Consider the following 21,908-nt stretch of genomic DNA (forward strand, 5'->3'; position numbering starts at 1 on the left):
ACTTAGTCCCAAATGATAGCTATATTATCCCCATAGATGTCTATAAAATTTCGTACGGATCGCTTATATGGTTCCGGAAATATAGACTAAACCGTCCGGTCACATATGAAATTCCCATATAAGCCGGAACTCAAATTTTTTTTTTCAAAGGGGGGACCTCATGAAATTTCAGAAATCGAATTCGTATTTTTGATGCCAAACATCTTTAAAATGCATGAAACGTCGAGATTTTATGTTATCTCGAAAAATTTTTTTTTTATAAAAATCGACTTTTTGGGACTGCCGATTTTGCACCTTTTTGCCTTTCTCAATAGAAAGGTATTGCAATTGCTCTGAAAACCGACTTTTTAACGGAGGCCCGGAGGGCCGAGTGACATATACCATTCGATTCAGTTCGTCGAGTTCGGCAAATGTCTGTGTGTGTGTGTGTGTATGTATGTGTGTATGTATGTATGTGTGTGTGTATGTGTGTGTGTATGTGACCAAAAATGTCACTCATTTTTCTCAGAGATGGCTGAACCGATTTTGACAAACTTAGTCTCAAATGAAAGGTGCAACGTTCCCATAGGCTGCTATTGAATTTCTAATGGATCCGACTTCCGGTTCCGGATTTACAGGGTGATAAGTACGAACACGCAGAAAATGTCGATTTTAATAAATTCTGCAATGAATGTATAAAGGTGAAATTTTTTCCAAAATACGACCACAACTGCTTCGATTTGTAGTATTAGGTCACTAACATCCATTCAAAGTCTATTTGGCCACATTGGCCACCATCCTCGGTTCCGGAAGCCCCGGCGGAAGTATCTAAATTCAGAATAACAGTCACATCGGTTTCTCGGAGATGGCTAGACCGATTCGACTAAACTTGGCCTCAAATGAAAGGTATTGCGTCCCCGTAAATGGCTATTTAATTTCATCCCGATACGACTTCCGGTTCCGGAGTTACAGGTTGTGGCATGCGATCACATAGCAAATTGTGATTCAAACCGATACTCCGATGAAAGCAAAAAAGGTAAAAATTTCGCTAAAATGTCTCTCAAACAACTTAAATTTGCTGTTCTAGGTCACCGACGGCCAACCATACTTTCGTTGACTACATTGACCACCATAAACGGTTCCGGAAGTGCCCGGGAAAAGCGGCCATCTTTCAAAATTTACGAACTCACATCAGTTTCCCGGAAATGGTTGGGCCGATTTTCACAAGCTTAGTCCCAAATGATAGCTATAATATCCCCATAGATGTCTATAAAATTTCGTACGGATCGCTTATATGGTTCCGGAAATGTAGACTAAACCGTCCGTTCACATATGAAATTCCCATATAAGCCGGAACTCAAATTTTTTTTTTCAAAGGGGGGACCTCATGAAATTTCAGAAATCAAATTCGTATTTTTGATGCCAAACATCTTTAAAATGCATGAAACGTCGAGATTTTATGTTATCTCGAAAAAATTTTTTTTTATAAAAATCGACTTTTTGGGACTGCCGATTTCGCACCTTTTTGCCTTTCTCAATAGAAAGGTATTGCAATTGCTCTGAAAACCGACTTTTTAACGGAGGCCCGGAGGGCCGAGTGACATATACCATTCGATTCAGTTCGTCGAGTTCGGCAAATGTCTGTGTGTGTATGTATGTGTGTATGTATGTATGTGTGTGTATGTGTGTGTGTATGTGACCAAAAATGTCACTCATTTTTCTCAGAGATGGCTGAACCGATTTTGACAAACTTAGTCTCAAATGAAAGGTGCAACGTTCCCATAGGCTGCTATTGAATTTCTAATGGATCCGACTTCCGGTTCCGGATTTACAGGGTGATAAGTACGAACACGCAGAAAATGTCGATTTTAATAAATTCTGTAATGAATGTATAAAGGTGAAAATTTTTCCAAAATACGACCACAACTGCTTCGATTTGTAGTATTAGGTCACTAACATCCATTCAAAGTCTATTTGGCCACATTGGCCACCATCCTCGGTTCCGGAAGCCCCGGCGGAAGTATCTAAATTCAGAATAACAGTCACATCGGTTTCTCGGAGATGGCTAGACCGATTCGACTAAACTTGGCCTCAAATGAGAGGTATTGCGTCCCCGTAAATGGCTATTTAATTTCATCCCGATACGACTTCCGGTTCCGGAGTTACAGGTTGTGGCGTGCGATCACATAGCAAATTGTGATTCAAACCGATACTCCGATGAAAGCAAAAAAGGTAAAAATTTCGCTAAAATGTCTCTCAAACAACTTAAATTTGCTGTTCTAGGTCACCGACGGCCAACCAAACTTTCGTTGACTACATTGACCACCATAAACGGTTCCGGAAGTGCCCGAAAAACCGGCCATCTTCCAAAATTTACGAACTCACATCAGTTTCCCGGAAATGGTTGGGTCGATTTTCACAAACTTAGTCCCAAATGATAGCTATAATATCCCCATAGATGTCTATAAAATTTCGTACGGATCGCTTATATGGTTCCGGAAATATAGACTAAACCGTCCGGTCACATATGAAATTCCCATATAAGCCGGAACTCAATTTTTTTTTCAAAGGGGGGACCCCATGAAATTTCAGAAATCGAATTCGTATTTTTGATGCCAAACATCTGCATGAAACGTCGAGATTTTATGTTATCTCGAAAAAAAATTTTTTTATAGAAATCGACTTTTTGGGACTTTGCCGATTTCGCACCTTTTTTTTCAGTTCAATATTACCATGGCTGTTTTTTCTTTTTCAAAATTTTAGAACTCGAATAATGATTTATTGTCCTGTATATAGTTGTCATGTGATGTATATTAATAAAATGTAATATATGCATTTAAAAGTTTTTAATGAATATAAACAACGCACACATTCTCGTGATTCATGATTGAGAAAGGCACAATTGCACCGCTAGGTGGATTAAAATAGGTTTTTTTATGTTGATTTTCCTGGCTGCATGAGTCTTGATGCTCTTCCTGGCTGCTATTCAAAACATCATCACGCAGATCTATATTCCTGCGTTCGCTAATTCTTGAACATTCAGCATCGTCTTCAAGGTAGTTTTCAACTTCTATAGTTTCCGCAAACTGATCGGGCAGAACCTCCGACGAATTACCATCGTCCAGAACGTCGGCAACCAACAGCGAAAAGCTGGCTCCTGCTGCGGATGATGCAGTCGGCGCTTCTTCTTTAAGTGATTCCAAAACTAATTGTTCCTTAACCTCCGCGCCGAGAGTGGGTGATTCAGAGGAATTTGCCAGGAGTCTCACTATCTGCAATTTCTGAAAATTGAATACACTGGTAAGAGAGTAATGCATTTCGATTCAAATTTCAATAAATTACGTTGCGTTTTCTCCAGGAGCTTACTAGGTCGAAAATAGTGTCAAGCGCCCACTCAACCCCTGTCGGTTCCAATTGTTCTTGGATTTCCTCTTTTGATAGGGTCAGGAGCTCAAAAAAACCAATGTCGCACTCTGAAATTGAAGGAAATATAACATTAATTTAAACTACCATATAATTAAATATATTGCTTACGTTGAAAAACTTCCAACATAGAATGAGGAAGACCTAAATCAGCAAGCAAGTTGTCGGCCATTTTCTTGTTTGATTTTTTGCACACAGGAAATTCACGTAAACGCTGCATCTGAAGGATATGCTTGTCACATAGTCCATACAGGATTGCCAGATAAGATTTATAGGAATCACGTAATATATGTTGAAAGGTGAAAAGTATTCATTTAAGTGAAAAATCACATAAAATTAAAGTGATTTATTTTTTGAGTGTATGGTAACCATTGTTTGACGGTGAAAGGTATGTTTACCGCCACGATATCGACCAAGGAAACATTAATCAATGATCAAGTATACGTAGTCAAGGAAAATGGTGCGAACTTGTTGGGACGCAAGGCAGCAACTGGACTGAATATTTTGAAGATCGACACGTCGATTTGTTCTATTCGACATCATGAAGCGGCGATTGGGAAGGTGAAAGGGGTATTGGTTGCCATCGAAATTGATCCAAAGATAAATCCGATTCAGCATACGCAATGCAGAATTCCAATACCACTTCAATCAAAAGTAGAACAAGAGATACAAAAACTGCTGCGCCAAGACATAATTGAACCTGCTCCACTTGACTCGCCATGGATCTCAAGACTTGTTGTTAGACCGAAGGCAGGTAACAAAGACGAAGTGAGGCTTTGTGTGGATATGCGGGATGCAAATAGGGCGATCGTACCTCAGCATCATCCGTTGCCGATATTCGACGATATAATTCCGCATCTGAACAACTGCAAAATCTTTTCAAAGATTGACCTCAACAAAGCATTCCACCAGGTCGAGATGACAGAAAGCTCCAGAGCAATAACGACCTTCGCGACTCATAATGGTTATTTCCGTTACAAGCGCTTGAATTTTGGTATGTGTTGCGCATCGGAAATTTTCCAAAGTGTAATCGACCGAATTTTGACTGGAATTCCCAGAGTGAAAGTATTTATTGATGATATCTTAATTTTTGGATCTACTATGAAAGAACATGAATCGAATCGGTTGAAGGAAAATGGATAGACTATCAATGAAAGCAAGTGCGAATATAGACGGGATCAAGTCAAATTTATGGGGCACCAACTGACTGCTGAAGGAATCAGTCCAGCCGACGATAAGGTACAAACCATTCGAAATTTTCGGAATCCTACAACGGTTGAGGAGCTGCGAAGCTTTCTAGGGCTAACCAATTACCTCGGAAAATTTGTTCCTGATTTATCAACATTAACCGCACCACTTCGAGAGCTGCTACACAACAATGTTCGTTTCAACTGGAAACCGAATCATTCTGCTGCTTTTGAACGAATTAAAAGAGAACTGGCCGATCCTCGCAATCTGGGGTATTATTCGCCAGATGACGAAACAATTTTAATAGCGGACGCCAGTCCAGTTGGACTCGGTGCAGTACTGCTGCAGGAACGTGCAGGAAAGAAACGAGTGATATGCTACATTAGTAAAGGTTTGTCCACTGCGGAAAAAGCGTACGCTCAAAATGAACGAGAGGCGCTGGCACTAGTGTGGGCTACAGAGAGACTGGAAGCATATTTGAGAGGGTTGGAATTTTTGTTAGTCACCGATCACGAGCCTCTAAAAGTCATATTTGGATCAAAACCAAAGCAATGTTCGCGCATAGAGCGGTGGGCATTGAGACTGCAGTCGTTCAGGTACAAGATTGTCCACGTTTCCGGAAAAGCAAACATCGCAGATTCATTATCACGATTGCCGAGCTTTACGAAGTGCACCACCTGTTCGCGCCTCTGTTCAGCGCTAATCACTGCCAAATAAAATTATCCACACCATTTCATTATTGTCGAGCAACATCTCCAACTAGCAAGAACATTCTCGAATGAACGCCAAATATTCCTTTCGCGCACGATCATCTCACACACAGCAGTAGCAACAACAATAGCAGCAGCAGCGATACGCGCGGTATTGCATCATCGTCCGCGAGCGTGAGTGATCCAACGATACAATCGCCCGATGCGGAAAGGAGACGAAAAACAATTGATGTTTGACATGGTATCGACAAGCATCGCGGATGAGCCACGCGTTTCTAGAACGTGTGGCGTGTAATATAAGTACGCGCGTTCTGCGCATCGCAGCAGTCAGTATTATTCCAAAGAGTAAAGTGTGAAGTGCAAAAAGTGTTTTTCCTTCCAATAAATCACATCCAGTTGCAAGTGGTTTTCCAAAATACAGTCCACATAAGTTGTTTGCGGTTTGTTTTGAGTGGTCCATCCAAGAGTTTTATTTGTCTGCGGACAAGTGTAAACATAGCCAGCCACTAACAGCAATCTGCAAATTTCCCAAAACCAAGGGCCACCCCTAGGCCCAAACATTGGTCCGTCGAACCGGATATTAGTTACATCGTTCCTATTGCCACCGTGACTTCTGGTGTGATTACTGAGTGATTAGTGATAAACAGCCAAAATGCCGCCCAAAAGAACCCCAGTGAAAAATGCTGATGTTGATAATGATGAAGATGTCAGTGCGCTTATTCACTTCTGCGAAATGGCGCAAGCAAAAGTGGTCAGGATTGAATCCATATTGCAGAATGCCAGAGTGGAGCAAACCGAGCTCACTCTTCCACAAATAAAAACATTTGTGAAGAAGTTAAAAGCAGCCTACGCCGAGTTCACTAGCAATCATCAGCGAATCATTGAAAGTATTCCTGCAGCCAAACGAAACGAACACAGTCAGTGCTATCTGCAATTTGAGGATCTTCACGACAGTGTATCCATTTTGCTAGAAACATGGCTCGAGGAAATTTCCAAGACACCAGTAATTCCGCCACCCTCACAGTCCATCGTCAATCAGCAGCCGGTGATTGTCCAACAGCCACTCCCACGTGCTATACCTACATTCGATGGAAAATATGAGCACTGGGAGAGATTCAAGATGATGTTCTGAGATGTGGTGGACCAATCCAACGAATCCAACCGTATCAAACTGTATCATCTTGAAAAAGCACTCATCGGAGATGCTGCAGGTATAATAGACGCAAAAACTATCAGCGATGGAAACTATGAACGGGCATGGCAGCTGCTCGAGGAACGCTTCGAAGATAAAAGACGCATAGTTCATCTACACATTGGAGGTCTCATTAACACGAAGAAGTTGTCCAAGGGGAGCTACGATGAATTACGAACGCTCGTTGAGTCTTTTGTCAGCCATGTGGAGAACCTCAAATTTCTTGGCCAGGATTTCACTGGAGTTTCAGAGCAGATGCTGATTTACATACTGGCTAGAGCGCTAGATGACGAAACTAAGATGCTTTGGGAGTCCACAATCAAGAGAGGAGATATGCCCAGCTACGACGAAACCATTGCTTTCCTGAAACACCGTGTCTACGTACTAGAGCGATGCCAAAACCAACCACAACGCAACGAATTTTCCATCAAGCCACAGCATGTCAATCCCGTACCACAAACCACCAAGACATCATTCCATAGAGCCTACACAGCTACAACACAGCCAAAACAAGGATCTCGGTGTGACTTCTGTGAGTGCAATCATTTTAACTTCAAGTGTCCGTCATTCAGAAAGTTATCGATCAGCCAGCGTTTCGCAATGGTGAGGAGGAAAAATATTTGTTTTAACTGCCTCCGAGTTGGACACCGATCGATACAATGCCACTCCACTAAGTCATGTTTCAAATGCCAAAAGAAACACCATACCATGTTGCACTATGAAACTCCGTTGCAGAAAGTAGTGTCACAGGGAAGTTTTGCAAGTCAACCAACAAGCTCGTCGATAACATTCGAATCAACCCGCAGTGAACGATTTGGTAATGAGCCATCTTCGCACAACCACTCCCAGTTACAGAAAACTCCTATGCTTCTTACGGCCGTCGTCAATGTGCGAGATCGCAAAGGAGGAGTTATTCCTTGCCGCGCCTTGTTGGACAACGGTTCCACGGTAAACCTAATTTCTGAATCAATGGCGAACCGTTTAGGTCTGGAAAGAAAACCAGTATGCATCCCTATTACTGGCATAGGAGAATCAAAAACGTATGCCAAAGACATCATCCTCGCAGAAGTTCGATCCAGAATCAGCAATTTTTGCATGGAGATAGAATGCTTGGTCGTTTCCAAAGTAACGGAAGTGATTCCCACAACAAAAATCGATATATCCAATTGGCCGATACCAGCAGGTTTTCAAATGGCGGATCCGCAGTTCCATACGCCCAACCATGTTGACATGCTCATCGGTGTATCCAAGTTCTTCCGTTTGCTAAAATCGGGATTCTTCCAAATGGCTGATGACCTTCCGGATCTTCGAGAGACTCATTTCGGATGGGTAGTCGCTGGAGATATAGGAAATTCATATTTGAGACACCCCAGCTCGAAGCCATCAATCCTTCCGATTGAGGACAACCGGCTTTCTAAGTATGAACATCCTAATAATTCTGGGAATCCATCCCAGCCCGGGGGAGTATGTTCGCGCCTCTGTTCAGCGCTAATCACTGCCAAATAAAATTATCCACACCATTTCATTATTGTCGAGCAACATCTCCAACTAGCAAGAACATTCTCGAATGAACGCCAAATATTCCTTTCGCGCACGATCATCTCACACACAGCAGTAGCAACAACAATAGCAGCAGCAGCGATACGCGCGGTATTGCATCATCGATACAATCGCCCGATGCGGAAAGGAGACGAAAAACAATTGATGTTTGACATGGTATCGACAAGCATCGCGGATGAGCCACGCGTTTCTAGAACGTGTGGCGTGTAATATAAGTACGCGCGTTCTGCGCATCGCAGCAGTCAGTATTATTCCAAAGAGTAAAGTGTGAAGTGCAAAAAGTGTTTTTCCTTCCAATAAATCACATCCAGTTGCAAGTGGTTTTCCAAAATACAGTCCACATAAGTTGTTTGCGGTTTGTTTTGAGTGGTCCATCCAAGAGTTTTATTTGTCTGCGGACAAGTGTAAACATAGCCAGCCACTAACAGCAATCTGCAAATTTCCCAAAACCAAGGGCCACCCCTAGGCCCAAACACCACCTACGATACGTATGGGGAAGAAATGCTGCTTCTTGTCCGCGATGCTGCGAAACCTACTGCACTCGACATGCCGGAATTGCTGGAACACACTCTGAATGATACAGAATTGGCATCGGTAAAGGAAGCATTGAACATCGGTCGTTGGAGCGAAAAATTGAAGGCTTATCTTCCATTCAAAGATGAGCTTACGGTAGTTGGTGATACCATTATGAGAGGTGAAAGAATTGTCATTCCGATAAGTTTGCGTCAACGTGTATTGAAGCTGGCGCACATTGGCCATCCTGGCATTGAAAGGACGAAACAGCGGTTGCGAGCCAAGGTCTGGTGGCCACACATCGACAAAGATACAGAAAAATCAGTTAAAACTTGCCTTGATTGCCAAGTGGTAAGTAATGTGACGCGTCCGGAGCCGATGTGCATAAGGGAATTGCCAAACCAACCATGGGACACGTTAGCGATGGACATGTTAGGACCGCTTCCATCTGGAGAATCGATTCTGGTTCTGATTGATTTATACAGTCGCTTTAGAATTACCGAAGTTGTGATGAAGACAACGACAGAGGATATCATCGAAAAACTGAAGCAAAATTTTCTCAGGATGGGAATTCCCGCCATCTTAATATCAGACAACGCAAGAAACTTCTCTAGTCAGAAGATGCAAAACTTTTGCACAGAATTTGGAATTCAACTAAAACATACAACACCATATTGGCCTCAAGCCAACGGCGAAGTGGAGAGACAGAACCGCTCCATTCTAAAAGCTCTAAGAATTGCAGAGGTCAACGGCACTGACTGGAAGGACGACCTACAAGAAGCAAACTATGTCTATTCAATCATACAATATCCAGCTACTGGTCGTACCCCCGCTGAATTAGTTTTCGGTAGACGGTTGCGTGACTGGATACCAGAGGTTGGACATTTCACAAACGGTGAACACGAGGAAATAATGGACCATGATAAGATCTATCGGTACAGGAGCAAGGGAAGATACGATTTAGCGCATGGTTGCAAGGATTCCAGTCTCGAGCCAAACGATCGGGTGTTGATGCCTCAGAACAAGCTAGCGCCTCTCTACAATCCAATACCTGCAACAGTAATTGAGAAGCAAGGCAACAGTGTGATAATCGAAACCGAGGATGGTAAGAGGTTCAAGAGAAATTCAGCACACTTGAAAAACTATCGACGTCCGGTGAACTGGAACAGCAGCAGCCGAGCGATGGGTCGACTACAGATTGGGGTACTCCATCCTCACCAGCTGCGGGGTCAAGTACACCAATAGTGGCAGCGGAGCAGATCGACGGGGCCGATAACCATGGTAGACCAAGGCGTGAAATAAAGCGTCCATTGTGGTTTGATGATTTCGAAGTTGACATTTGAACAATACATCATATTAATTTAAATTGACAGAAGGGGGAATATGTTACATTGATATCTGGCAACAGGGGAAGAGCAGAAATAAAAAACTAGTTTGGCAAATGGACGCCGTTTTATTTCGTTAAAAATAAAGTCCCGTACCGAATATATTCATCACGGTAACACGTACCCTCTACCTACAGCCCAGGATTTGTTTGCGTCTTTGGCGAATAGACCTTTCTCGTCCGACCTAACCCCCTTTTTTCTTATTTTTATTCAAAAGACTACATATTTTTAAGAATATTGCCGTTGAAATGAGACTATTTGGAGCTATCGTGATTTTTTAATGATTTTTTTAAATTTGAAAAATGCAAGAATGTTGAGTATTTTTTTCACCTTTGCAAGAATGGTGGGACTCAAAATGTGTGTTTGGGCAACACTGTTTTGAATATTTTTGCTTGAGTTCCTGGCAACGCGGCAAATGAAGTGGTGAGTCGCGGTACAAAGTTCATTGGTTATGTAAACAAACTAAAGTGAACCTCTCGGTGGACAACATTGCATGATAATGTTTAACCTCACTTTCAGAGAGATTGTTTACATGGTCTTGGAATTTTTGTTGATTCGATCATAGTATGAGAAACTTGGTTTGGTTCAGTGCCAAATGTTAACACTTTCCCAACAAGGTTGCTCAGCTGTAATTTTTTATTTGATGTCGGCATCATACATTGTTCCGTTAAATTTAACATTTTAACTTTTCTTGTGCATGATTCATTGTAGAAGTAAGGAATTTCTAGCCAAACATTTGAAAAAGGCCCACTGCCAAATGCAAACAAATCGAATTTTCCTGCGGATATATGTTTTCCAGTGGCGTAGCCAGAAATTTGGTTTGGAGGGGGTGTCGAGGTTGTAGGGCGAAGGGAAAAGGCCGTTTTGTAGCGTAAAAGTTGTATTTAGCTTCAACTATAAGTTAATAAAATTATGTTAGTTGGCGTTACAATCGTGATTAAATTTAACTGTTCTTACAATTTGGTGGGCTGTACCCTTTTATTCGCCCTTGCTGCCAGTCGTGGCTCTTTGCCAAATAATACTGTCTAAAAACATGTTAATTATAAATTTGTTTCCTTCCAGGTTTTCTAGGATGCTTCTATTATATTATACCTTACCGCCTTTCAAATCTTTCCTGTTTTCACTCTACTTTCACTTATACCTTACTGTACTTCTCTTTTAAACTTTTGCTTTTAATTTCACTTTCTATCTGCTGCCGTTCACACTGAGCTTCGATGAGTAAAAGAACTGCCAAATGAAACGTGGTCTAGTCGTTGACAGTTCGGTGATGTATCTCCGCTGTCATCAAATGACGTCTGTCACACATTGACGCGACGCTTAACTGCCGCCGCGTTGCTTTGATTCTGACGCGTTGCCTTTGTCAGGCAGTGTTGCCAGCTCGACGGTTTCTGCGTTGACAGTCTCCCCCGGGTGTAGTCCGGAGTCCGCCGGAGCTCCACTCTTCTTGACGTCGAGCAAAGCCAACCGCGTCACCGGTCGAATACAAGTCTTGTCGCCTATCTTCACGACCGCTCGTCGATTTCTACCGTCCGCATGCTGCTTCAGGCGGACTATTCGCCCTCGCTCCCATCCACTCCGTCTCGTCGGATCAGCGACCATCACTAGGTCGCCTGGTTCCAGTGATGGTGTCTCGCTGAACCACTTCGGTTGCCGGCGGATCACGGGCAGATATTCCAGCAACCAGCGCCCCCAGAAGACTTTTAACTGATGCTGGATGTGCTCCCAGGAATCCCCCAGGATTCGACACCGAACTGATTCGCTGAACTGTCTCGGTCCTGCATCTTTGTCGTTTGTTTGCTTTATTCCGTTCGAACTTAGCAACAGGAAGTGGTTCGGGGTGAGTGCCTCGGTCTCCTCGCTCTCCAATGGCAGATACGTCAGAGGCCTTGAGTTTACGATACTTTCAGCCTCCACGACCAACGTCTGCAACCCCTCGTCGTCAAGCTTCCCCTCGGAATACGCTTCTTTCATTGCAGCTTTAACGGACTGTACTAGGCGTTCCCACGCTCCGCCCATGTGTGGCGCTCCTGGTGGTATGAAGTTCCACTTCGTGTTTGCACTGGTAAACGTTGCGGACAGTCCCTGGCTTATCTGGTGCTGCAGTACTCGATCGGCTCCTTGGAAATTCGTTCCGTTGTCGCTGAAAAACTCGGCAGGTGGCCCGCGCCGTCCAACGAATCGGCGGACGCACGAAATACAGGACTCTGTTGATAGTGTGTAGGCGATTTCTAGGTGTACGGCACGAATCGTTAGGCAGGTGAACAGTGCGACCCATCGCTTTACATTGGATCGCCCCAACTTCACCAGCAATGGTCCGAAATAATCCACCCCTGTGTAGGTGAAAGCTCGCTCGTGATGGGCTAAGCGGGCAGATGGCAGTGGTGCCATTGGAGGGATCATTGGTCTGGTTCGCCGTATTTTGCAGGACGGGCATTCTCTGCCCACTTTCTTGACCACCAATCGAAGCCTCGGGATAGCGTACAATTGTCGAACTTCGTTAACGACCGTTTCAGCATTGCCATGGCGAAAGTTGCGGTGGAATCGATGCACCAGAAGTTCCGTGACGCGATGCCTTCTCGGTAGAATCACGGGATGGCGCACGTTGTAGGCGACGTTCTTAACTGCCGCGATTCGACCCTGTTCACGTAGCAAACCCTTCTCGTCCAGCTTCGGCATCATTTGGTAGATGCAACTGTTTTTCCCGATGACTTCTTGACCGGTCTCATTGGGCGCTTTGTTTGACAGCGCTGCAACTTCGTCCCGGTATTGTTCACGTTGCACCAACTTGAAGATGACTTCTTCAGCAGCCTTCAGCTCCGACTGTTGCAGCTGTCCACTATATCGCGGCTGTTTCTTCGATACATTGTGCAGAAAACGGAGAACGTATGCGGTCGCACGTTGCAACCTGTCCCAGGAAGAGAATCGGTCGAAATCGATCGTTGGTTCAAACGAACTGTGATGTAGTGTCGATACACGCATTTCTTCCACGGTAACCATCACCGGTTCTTTGCGACAGGTCCAATCTGCTTCCAGGAGATTCAGGAAATGCGGTCCTTGGAACCACTTGCTGTCGTGGTTGAAGTACGGTCCACTACCCCATTTCGTTGCTTCGTCCGCTGGATTGGATTTGGAAGGCACCCATCTCCAGTCACTTACCGAAGTATGCTCAAGTATCTCACCTACTCTACAGGACACGAACTGTCGATAGTTTCGAGGGTCGGCATTAATCCAGGATAGCGCCGTTCTGGAATCGGTCCAGAAAACCGTTTTGGAAACCGGGACGTCGAGGTTTTCCTTGACAAATTTTGACCACCGTACGCCCAGTACACACGCCTGCAGTTCCAGCCTGGGAATAGACCACGGTTTCAGGGGGCGACCTTTGATTTTGCCGCTACTAAGCTGCACTGTGGTTTACCGTGTTCGTTGAAGGTGCGTAAGTAGATAGCGCACGAATAGGCTACTTCGCTTGCGTCGACAAACACATGCATTTCAGCCCTGAGGTAGGTCCTTCTCGTGGCGTTGGGGAAGTAACATCTGGGAATTCGGATCTCTGCGATATGGTTGATCATCTCGATCCACCTCTGCCACTTCGCATAGACTAAATCGCCTACTTGTTCGTCCCAATCCGTGCCTTCGCGCCACAGGTCCTGGATCAAGACCTTTCCGTGGATGATAAACGGCGAGAGTAACCCCAGTGGATCAAACAACGTCATGACGCAACGTAGAATCTGCCTCTTCGTCGGTCGGGTTACCATGCGAATCAGTGTTTGTACCTCGTCGCTCATTTGAGTAGAGAAACTCAGTTCATCGGATGATGGGCTCCAAAGCATACCGAGCACTCTCTCGGTTGTCGACCCGTCGATCAGGTTCAGTTGCTTCTCAGTTCCATCTGGTACTTCGCCCAGTTGCTCGAGGACCGTGCTGCTATTTGACCGCCAGTTGTGCAATTTGAAGCCTCCTTGGCCGTGAATGTATCGCACGTCGTTTGCTACCTTTGTTGCCTCTTCTGCGGATCCGAAACTCGACAGGTAATCGTCAACGTAGTGATCGTGGACGATCGCTTTCGATGCCTCAGGAAACAGTTCAGCGTGCTGTACTGCGTTCCGATTTTTGACGAATTGTGCCGAAGCTGGCGAACAGGTGCTCCCGAAGGTAGCGACATCCATCAAGTAGATCGTAGGTTTCTCCGATGGACAAGCGCGCCACAAGAAGCGCTGGGAATTCTTATCTGCCTCTCGGATACGGATTTGGTGGAACATTTCCTGAATATCCGAGCTGACCGCCACCCCATACTGTCGAAAGCGGAATAGCACGGCTGGAAGTGACGAGAGTTGATCCGGACCTTTGAGAAGAGCGCTGTTAAGTGAGACTCCATCGACTTTGGCGGCTGCATCCCAAATAACTCGGACCTTTCCTGGTTTCTTAGGGTTTATTACCGCTCCCACCGGGAGGTACCATACCCTTCTTGGGTCCGCTGCATCTATCTCCGCTTTCGTAGCCCTGTGCGCGTAACCCTTTGCCTCGTATTCGCACATCTGTCGATGGAGGTTCTCTTTTAGCAGCGGATCGCGATCCATTCTGCGTTCGAGACATTCTAGACGACGTACCGCCATCGTGTAGCTGTTCGGGAATTCTACATTGTCTTCTTTCCACAACAAACCCGTTTCGAAACGGTTCTCTACTCGTCGGGTTGTAGTTTCCAGGATAGTTAGCGCTCGTTGTTCTTCCTTAGACATTGGAATGTTTGACGGGCGCACGCCTGCTTCTTCGATGGCAAAAAACTGCTTCACCGTATCGTGAAGTTCTTCGTCGCAATCGCATCTGCTTACGTGGAAATTATAAGCTTCTGTGTCACCGCTTTCTCGCGGGCCGTAGACACACCAGCCCAATCTGGTTCTCGCAGCTATAGGACCGGTACCATCGCCCTCTCTTACTTTAAGTGGTAGCGCAAGTCGTAGGTTGTCGATTCCTATGAGGATCTTAGGCTTTGCGTTATGGTAGCTGCTAACCGGAATCCCCCTAAGGTGCGCGTGTTTTGTCGCTGCTTCTTCCACCTGGAAACTCTGACTCGGCAGATTGAGACATTGAACCGTTCTTGCGTTCACTATCTTGTGCCGTTTGTGCTGTCCTTCACCTGCGATCTCGAAAGTGATGCGTTGCGATTCCTTTTCCATGCGGGAAGTGTTTCCCGTCCAGCGTAGACACAAAGGCTGAGGGCTACCTTTCAAACCCAACGATACAGCCAGATCATGTTCCATTAGTGTCAGATCTGATCCCTCGTCCAAGAATGCAAAGGTATCAATCGAGACGTCGCTTCCATGTAGGATCACGGGAATTATCCGAAACAGCGTCGACGAAGTCAGAAGACGGTGGGTGTGATTCTCCGCCACTAATGCATTCGATGCTGGAGCCTTTGGAGGCCCACGTAGAGAGTGAAGCAGTGGATGATGGCGGAACTGACAACCCTCGATGTCACAACTACTACGAATCCGACACGCCCTGCGTCCATGGCTGAATAGACAATTCTGACAAAGACCTAAAGCTCGGACTCTTCTCCAGCGGTCGTCGACGTGCAACGCTTTAAATGCAATACACTCGCGCACTCGATGACCAGTTTTGCTACAGTGTGCGCAGTCAAACTGTTTCGCTGCGCCGGTTGGCACATTTATTGATCGTACAGAACTGACTGCTCCTTCCATCGCGTGAGTGTTCACGAACGCTTTGTTCTTTGGACGATCGCGTGGGTTGTTCCTTCTGGACTCAGGTTCGAAGGTTACTACGCTCGACGCGTCCTGCACCACCGACGTCATGTAATCGCCGAAGGTTTTTAAATCGACGACTTGAAAACTACGCTTATATCCTGCCCACATCATCCTTTGATCTGCGGGAAGCTTCGCAACGAGTTCCTGTAGTAGTGAAGGATTCGATAAATGAGCGCGTTCGTTCGCCGCTTCGATGTGGTCGCATAACGCTTGCACCGCCATCCCGAAATCGATGAGACCTTCCAATCTGTCGGACCGTGGTGCTGGGATGTCTCGCACCTTGCGTAGCAGAGCGTTGATCAGCAACTCAGGACGTCCAAATCGCATACGAAGTGTCTCGATCACTTGGGGAACCGCTGCTGGTAACACCAGCCGACTACGTACTGTTTCAAGCGCAGAACCAGACAAACATCGTTGCAGGCGAAGCATGTTCTCACCATCCGAAAAGCCGCAGGCTTCTGTTGTGTATCGATAGCTTGAAATAAAGATCGGCCAATCCGCTGGGTCTCCAGAGAATCGGGGAAGTTCCTTAGCCAGGGACTGCCGTGCTGCTAGCTGCTGCTGCGTTGGACCTCCTGGAGCTCGAGGGGGAATCACTTGGTCTTGATACACATTTTCTGACAGACGAGGGGGCAGGGGAAATTTATTGAATTCAACCGGGTATGTGGGGGAATCACGCATTCGTTCATCGGTTTTATTCTTATATTGACTCTTGGGCAGAGTTAGTATTTGTGTTACACCCGGGCGCGCGTGAAAAACTTGCTGCTGCTCGCGGGGAACTTCAGGAGGCATTTTACTATTTCCCGGATGCGCGAAATTTCGCGACTGTTCACGGGAAATTTCATACATATTGGTCGTGGGGCAATATTGAGAGGTGTATTCGTTTGCATTTATTGAATAATTACTCAAGGCTTGACGCTTACCTGGGGGTTCCATATAGCTTGGATTGCTTTCCGTTGCTGCGATTGTTTGACTTACCGCTGCCAAACTAGTATGGCTTACCGGTTCCCTCACAGGCCAGCGACGATTCATTGGGTCGATTCCACCTACTGCTTCAGCTTCGGAACCATTTTTAGACCGAATTCGTTCGTCCTCCGGGACAGTCTGCTTCTCCATGCGCGGCTGGTTTGCCGCTGGCTTTGGTAGCTGCTCCGTCACTGTACTGCTTGCTTCCGGTTGTCCGACTCGTTCGCACATTTCCGCACTGGATTGAAATCCCTCAAGTAGGTTGCGGCACAGTTCCAACTGTGCTTGTAGTGCTGATAGCTGTTCGTGTGTCGGTTTTGCTCGCCTTTCGCATTGCTCCACTCGGTTCCTGAGTTCCAACAATGCATCCTCAGATTTCGTTCCCTGTGGTGACTGAGACGCAGACGGCTTCAACACTGCTAGGGGAATGGTTACCATCGGTGGCGCTACCGATCTGGGTGTACCCGGCGCCGGTACCGAACGACGAACAGATGATGCTAGTGGGGCACCGGGGGGAAGTGGAGTAGAAAGACGCTTACTTGAAGTAGGTGAAGCCGCTTCATTGGTAGCACTGCGCGCTGAAACTCCACTGCGATGGCTGCCATTTTCTTCCCCTTCCAGCACTTTGTCGATGAGTTTTTGTTGCTCATCAAGATGGCGGCGTTGCAGCTCTATTTCCGCACGTTTTCGTTCTAGCTGCTGCCTTTCCACCAGTTGGCTCATACAGACGGAAAGCGCCGACGCTGCACTGGCACGACTGGAACCGCTCTTCAATGAAATGGCATCCTCTTGCATGGAGGTGCAATCACCGCACACCCATGACCGGTTCATCACACTCGCATCCACCCCGGCGCATGTATAGTGCCGCCATCCGTCGCATTGGTCACACTGGACCATATTGTCCGCACTATCCGGACGTTGGCAGGCCACACAATTGGATTCCTCTTGTTCCAACTCCGTTGTATCTCCAATTGGCGTCTGTTCGGCCATCTTACCTCAAATTTTGAAGATTGTCGAGGTTGTAGGGCGAAGGGAAAAGGCCGTTTTGTAGCGTAAAAGTTGTATTTAGCTTCAACTATAAGTTAATAAAATTATGTTAGTTGGCGTTACAATCGTGATTAAATTTAACTGTTCTTACAATTTGGTGGGCTGTACCCTTTTATTCGCCCTTGCTGCCAGTCGTGGCTCTTTGCCAAATAATACTGTCTAAAAACATGTTAATTATAAATTTGTTTCCTTCCAGGTTTTCTAGGATGCTTCTATTATATTATACCTTACCGCCTTTCAAATCTTTCCTGTTTTCACTCTACTTTCACTTATACCTTACTGTACTTCTCTTTTAAACTTTTGCTTTTAATTTCACTTTCTATCTGCTGCCGTTCACACTGAGCTTCGATGAGTAAAAGAACTGCCAAATGAAACGTGGTCTAGTCGTTGACAGTTCGGTGATGTATCTCCGCTGTCATCAAATGACGTCTGTCACACATTGACGCGACGCTTAACTGCCGCCGCGTTGCTTTGATTCTGACGCGTTGCCTTTGTCAGGCAGTGTTGCCAGCTCGACGGTTTCTGCGTTGACAGGGGGTTTTGATGAAAATCGCAATTTTTTTGAAAAAATGCTAAAATTTAATATGAGTTTGATAAATTATTGAAAACTCAAAAACATAAGTAGTCTAACAGATGTCATTCCAGTCTACAAACAAGAAGGATCAACATGGAACAGTTTTCAAACCTCTATAGATTATTTTCTTGTATAATATGTCAATGAAGTCAAAAATTGCGATCTTTTAAAGTGGGATAAATGATCTAAAAAATTTCAACGTTCAAGATCACCTAATATAATAATCCTTGACTTTGAAGGTTTGACAACTTCGGGAAGTTATCAATATAAAACAGCGCCTGCTTTGATATAGAAATTTTAGTGATTAACTCTCATAGAAGTAATTATGGTGAATTAATTTTTCAAAAATATTAAGAGACATGGTGCCTTCAGCAAAGTTTTTGATAATGTCATTTCAAACAATTTTGTTGAAAATATGAAGGCTACATGAATTCAACATATAGGGATTTAAATGGACTGGGCCTGCTATATTTCTTCTTAGTGAAGAAAAATTTAGGTGAAAACTTTTTTTTTCTGCGCTACGGATAAAATTGTTTGAAACAATCATTGCGAGTTGAGAACACAAAACCTATAACTAAATTATGGATGGATGGAACTGAAACTTGCGTTTCGACTTCATCTCATCAGAATCCGACACTAACTTGGTGGGCGGACTAAGCTTACGCCGAATTGATGCTAGCCCCTGAAAATGGAATCACTCTTTGTGTTTTTGAGTCCTTTTAATATCTGGGAATTATTTGTTTTATATCCAGTTCCCTTATTTTTTTTGTAAGCTTCAAAGGCACCTTGAACGCAATGTGAATTTATTATTTAATTACCGCAGAAGAGATTTATCAAATACAGTAATTTCAGAATAGCTTGTTGTAAAGGTTTTCTACTACTATATTTCGATACTCTGAATATGTGGGATATTTATGTCTTTGACAAAGTTGTTTGAAATAGCACTTTCGAAAACTTTGCTGGAGACATTAAGTCTTGACCCAAATTTGGTTGAAGAGTAATTCTTGTCTATAATTACTTCTAGGAGGATTAACCGTCAAAATTATTCTATCAGCAGATGAATAGTTTTACGTTTTGAAATTCTTCAATGTTACTTAACATCGAAATTTGGCAGTTTCGAATGAATGTGATCGTGACCGTTAAAAATTTATCGAGCATTAATTTTACTTTTCTTTAGGGGCCATGCATAAATGACGTAGCATTTTGGGGGGAAGGGAGGGTATGCCAAATTTGTGACGAAGTGTGACGAGGGGGAGGGTAGGGTCAGAAGTTGTGCGACGTAGCATTAAGTTTAAAACCCATTGTTTAGAGAAAACAATTTAATGATCATCCATTCCCAATAGAAATAAATTTAAATTCAAACAAGTTACGGTTTTTCATGAGGTAAATTTTACGATTCGCGGAATTGCAAGTTCGCGAAAATACAAAAAGATTTTGTATGCGGATTTAACTAACTACATTAGTTAGCTAATGTTGCTAATTAGTAGACTTAGTTTGAAAGCTGAATTAAATTTTCACTTCGGATTCAACCAAACAAAATTTAGTAATTTAGATGAACGTATGCTTCTTGCAATCATTGGCGGCTGCACGATTGTGAACTGAGAGAACTTCTCTTCATGCTCCCTTTGACTTATAAAATTCAAAACAAAACTATCAACACTATATTTGTCATGAAATGGGCTTATTTTACACGCAATTTGCTGTTATAATGAAAATGTTGATAAAAGTCGTCAAACATTTTGAAAGGACATGTAGGTATTTAAAATAATTGAAAAACATATGTAATTTTTTTTCATCTCCCGGGCGCTTTGCATGGGATGAGGGGGAGGGGGTAGGTAAATGCTACGTTATTTACGAGGGGGAGGTTAGAATTTTGTGACCAAATGCTACGTGGGGGGAGGGAGGGGTCAAAAATCGTCGAAAAAAAGCTACGTCATATGTGTACGGCCCCTTATTAGTCAACCTCACAACTTGCAGTACTAGTACGTAGCACACAAAATTTTAGTACGCCATTCATTGCATCCTGCTAAGAGGTTATTCATATAGTTGATAATACAACAAAAATCCAATGCTCATAAAACCGATCCTGACCTGCTAGAGACAAAATTACATCAGCTTTCAACTAGTTTCTGAAATGTTATTCTTGTTGTTAACCATATTGAATTGTTGTTTAAACTCTACACAATCTAAAAAAATACATTTTCAGCAAATGTTGAAATGTATGTAAGTTTTCGGTAAACAAGCTTATGTTTTACCTATTACCTATTCAAATTTAGATTCCCATTCGAAAAATTGTCTCTAAGGGGCCGTACACATATGACGTAGCTTTTTTTCGACGATTTTTGACCCCTCCCTCCCCCCACGTAGCATTTGGTCACAAAATTCTAACCTCCCCCTCGTAAATAACGTAGCATTTACCTACCCCCTCCCCCTCATCCCATGCAAAGCGCCCGGGAGATGAAAAAAAATTACATATGTTTTTCAATTATTTTAAATACCTACATGTCCTTTCAAAATGTTTGACGACTTTTATCAACATTTTCATTATAACAGCAAATTGCGTGTAAAATAAGCCCATTTCATGACAAATATAGTGTTGATAGTTTTGTTTTGAATTTTATAAGTCAAAGGGAGCATGAAGAGAAGTTCTCTCAGTTCACAATCGTGCAGCCGCCAATGATTGCAAGAAGCATACGTTCATCTAAATTACTAAATTTTGTTTGGTTGAATCCGAAGTGAAAATTTAATTCAGCTTTCAAACTAAGTCTACTAATTAGCAACATTAGCTAACTAATGTAGTTAGTTAAATCCGCATACAAAATCTTTTTGTATTTTCGCAAACTTGCAATTCCGCGAATCGTAAAATTTACCTCATGAAAAACCGTAACTTGTTTGAATTTAAATTTATTTCTATTGGGAATGGATGATCATTAAATTGTTTTCTCTAAACAATGGGTTTTAAACTTAATGCTACGTCGCACAACTTCTGACCCTACCCTCCCCCTCGTCACACTTCGTCACAAATTTGGCATACCCTCCCTTCCCCCCAAAATGCTACGTCATTTATGCATGGCCCCTAATCCATATTTTGAAGCATCTTTCCAAAAATGAGCTCAAAATAATTCAGACAGTTATTTTATTTTACATTGAAGTAATTTGACAACTATGGGATTTTGGCTAAGAGATAAGTTACAAGATCCCCTTCCCATAATTTTCCAAAAGTTCTCATGACGCTTTAAACACAGTTCTCAATGTAGTGAGTGATCAGAGAATATTTTTCCGGTTCCCTTTGGTTGCATTTAACAGCTCCTCCTGGCTGCAATTGACATTAGGTTTTTTCGTATCCACACGTCACGTCCCAGTTAAAAACTATCTATCTGGCCATGTGCATAAACAAAACGCAACAATGGATTATGAAGAATTTTGATAATGATTTTATAACAAATTATAAAAGGGCCCGGTTGATATAAAAGTCCTAACTAGCAATACGCTTATTATAAAATGATTATAAAGGATTATTGTAACTAAATAAAACAGTATTCAATTTTTAAATAGAATTATAATGAATTCGACCAAAACTTCTTTTGCCTTTTTTCTCAAAGTTTACGT

The 21,908-nt window shown here is 43.7% G+C and overlaps 1 protein-coding gene across 1 annotated transcript; it reads right to left on the reverse strand.

Moving 5' to 3' along the window:
• Positions 1 to 10,793: 10,793 nt before the first annotated feature.
• Positions 10,794 to 18,439, reverse strand: LOC131680039 (uncharacterized). The gene is made up of 4 exons (XM_058960771.1): positions 17,952 to 18,439; positions 13,483 to 17,884; positions 11,043 to 13,354; positions 10,794 to 10,975 (listed from the first exon to the last, which is right to left on the reverse strand). The coding sequence occupies exons 2-3, from the start codon at positions 17,666 to 17,668 to the stop codon at positions 11,268 to 11,270; spliced, it is 6,273 nt and encodes a 2,090-aa protein (XP_058816754.1). The 5' UTR covers positions 17,669 to 17,884; positions 17,952 to 18,439; the 3' UTR covers positions 10,794 to 10,975; positions 11,043 to 11,267.
• Between the last annotated feature and the right edge of the window lie 3,469 nt (positions 18,440 to 21,908).

Source organism: Topomyia yanbarensis, chromosome 2 (assembly GCF_030247195.1).
Source record: "Topomyia yanbarensis strain Yona2022 chromosome 2, ASM3024719v1, whole genome shotgun sequence".
In the NCBI taxonomy this organism is placed as follows: Eukaryota; Metazoa; Arthropoda; class Insecta; order Diptera; family Culicidae; genus Topomyia; species Topomyia yanbarensis.